The sequence below is a fragment of the Mizuhopecten yessoensis genome, unplaced genomic scaffold (assembly GCF_002113885.1).
Source record: "Mizuhopecten yessoensis strain PY_sf001 unplaced genomic scaffold, ASM211388v2 scaffold4729, whole genome shotgun sequence".
Classification (NCBI taxonomy): Eukaryota; Metazoa; Mollusca; class Bivalvia; order Pectinida; family Pectinidae; genus Mizuhopecten; species Mizuhopecten yessoensis.
Genome location: NW_018405692.1, coordinates 135,230 through 137,017, shown reverse-complemented (window position 1 = coordinate 137,017; position 1,788 = coordinate 135,230). Strand labels below are relative to the sequence as shown.

General features: G+C 36.9%; 1 protein-coding gene across 1 annotated transcript in view; it reads right to left on the bottom strand.

The window, feature by feature from the left end:
• Positions 1-400: 400 nt before the first annotated feature.
• LOC110449640 overlaps positions 401-1,788 on the bottom strand; it is a 126,908-nt gene continuing 125,520 nt past the window's right edge. Inside the window, exons 37-39 of the mRNA XM_021496625.1 lie at positions 1,386-1,412; positions 1,124-1,204; positions 401-780 (exon numbers count right to left, since the gene is read on the bottom strand). Of these exons, the coding sequence (XP_021352300.1) occupies positions 592-780; positions 1,124-1,204; positions 1,386-1,412 (297 nt within the window). The 3' untranslated portion in view covers positions 401-591. The remainder of the gene's footprint in view (positions 781-1,123; positions 1,205-1,385; positions 1,413-1,788) is intronic.

Sequence of the window (1,788 nt, the reverse complement as noted above, 5' to 3'; positions counted from 1 at the left end):
CACAACACATATAAAACACTATACCTCACAACACATATAAAACACTATACCTCACAACACATTTAAAACACTATACCTCACAACACATTTAAAACCGTAACCCTACAACACATTTAAAACCGTTACCCTACAACACATATAAAACACTATACCTCACAACACATATAAAACACTATACCTCACAACACACTTCAAGCATTTAACCCTATATAGTAACCCTACATCACATTTAAAACAGTAACCCTACATCACATTTAAAAGAGTTTAACCTCCACCACACACAGTTAAAACAGTTAAACATCCACCACATTTAAAACAGTAACCCTACATCACATTTAAAAGAGTTTAACCTCCACCACACACAGTTAAAACAGTTAAACATCCATCACATTTAAAACAGTAACCCTACATCACATTTAAAAGAGTTTAACCTCCACCACACACAGTTAAAACAGTTAAACATCCACCACATTTAAAACAGTAACCCTACATCACATTTAAAAGAGTTTAACCTCCACCACACACAGTTAAAACAGTTAAACATCCACCACATTCAAAACAGTAACCCTACATCACATTTATATGAATACTTTAATTGTCTGTAATGCTCGATACGGATCCCACACTGGAGCTAGTCAGAGGCCGCGTAGAGGATATCACACCGTCTTTTTGATCTGTTTGCTTCGAGGGTTTCATTTTCACGTCTTCGCCAATAGAAGATATTTTTGTCGAGACGGCTGATATACATAGCTGGTAAATACACAGGCCTAACAGTATTCCCTATAAAACAATCAATCCTATAACACATTTGAAACAGTAACCCTACAGCAAATTAAAACCAGTAACTCTTAAATACATTTTAAAACAGTAACCTATATCACATTTAAAACAGTAATGCTAGATCACATATAAAACAGTGATACCGTCACCAGAATTAAAACAGTAACCCTATATCACATTTAAAATAGTAACTCTAAATTACATATAAAAAAATAGCCCTACAGCACATTTAAACCGAAAATCTAGAACACATTTACAACAGTATACCCCACAATACATTTACAGAAATAGCCCTACACCCCACTTTCCCTTATGTAGGATGTGTACTACTTCTGTTACTTACCACAAGACACAGGTGTACGATGTTGAGGCCGATGAAGACGCCACACAACTCATACAATTTAGATACGTGCGTACTGCAGAACTGGAAATAGAATATACAGGCTGATATCACTTTATAGTTGGAGTTGGAGTTATACTTATGTATGGTTGGACATTGGTAACATCTGACATATTTTCCGTGTTATCTAGTGATGTTTTATGAGATACTGTTAAATTGACAAGATCAGTTACACTTATCTACTTATGATGCACAGGTTACATACCTTTGATGACGAGGAACAGTTATATGCCTGAAAAGGAAAGACAACAAGCATCATTAAGAGCAGGCAGAGCTTTGTGTAGCGTATCCGATACATTACATTATAATGGAGAATGTCGGATGTTAATGTTTTGTTTGATTTCACGTAACTTTATTGTTGCACCAAAATATCTTGTCACTAGTAAGTATGTGGAATCAATGCCACTGGTAAGGAAGAGGTGTCTATGTCACTGGTAAGGAAGAGGTGGCTATGCAACTGGTAAGGAAGGGGTGGCTATGTCACTGGTAAGGAAGAGGTGGCTATGGCACTGGTAAGGAAGAGGTGGCTATGTCACTGGTGAGGAAGAGGTGGCTATGTCACTGGTAAGGAAGAGGTGTCTATGTCACTGGTAAGGAAGAGGTTTCTA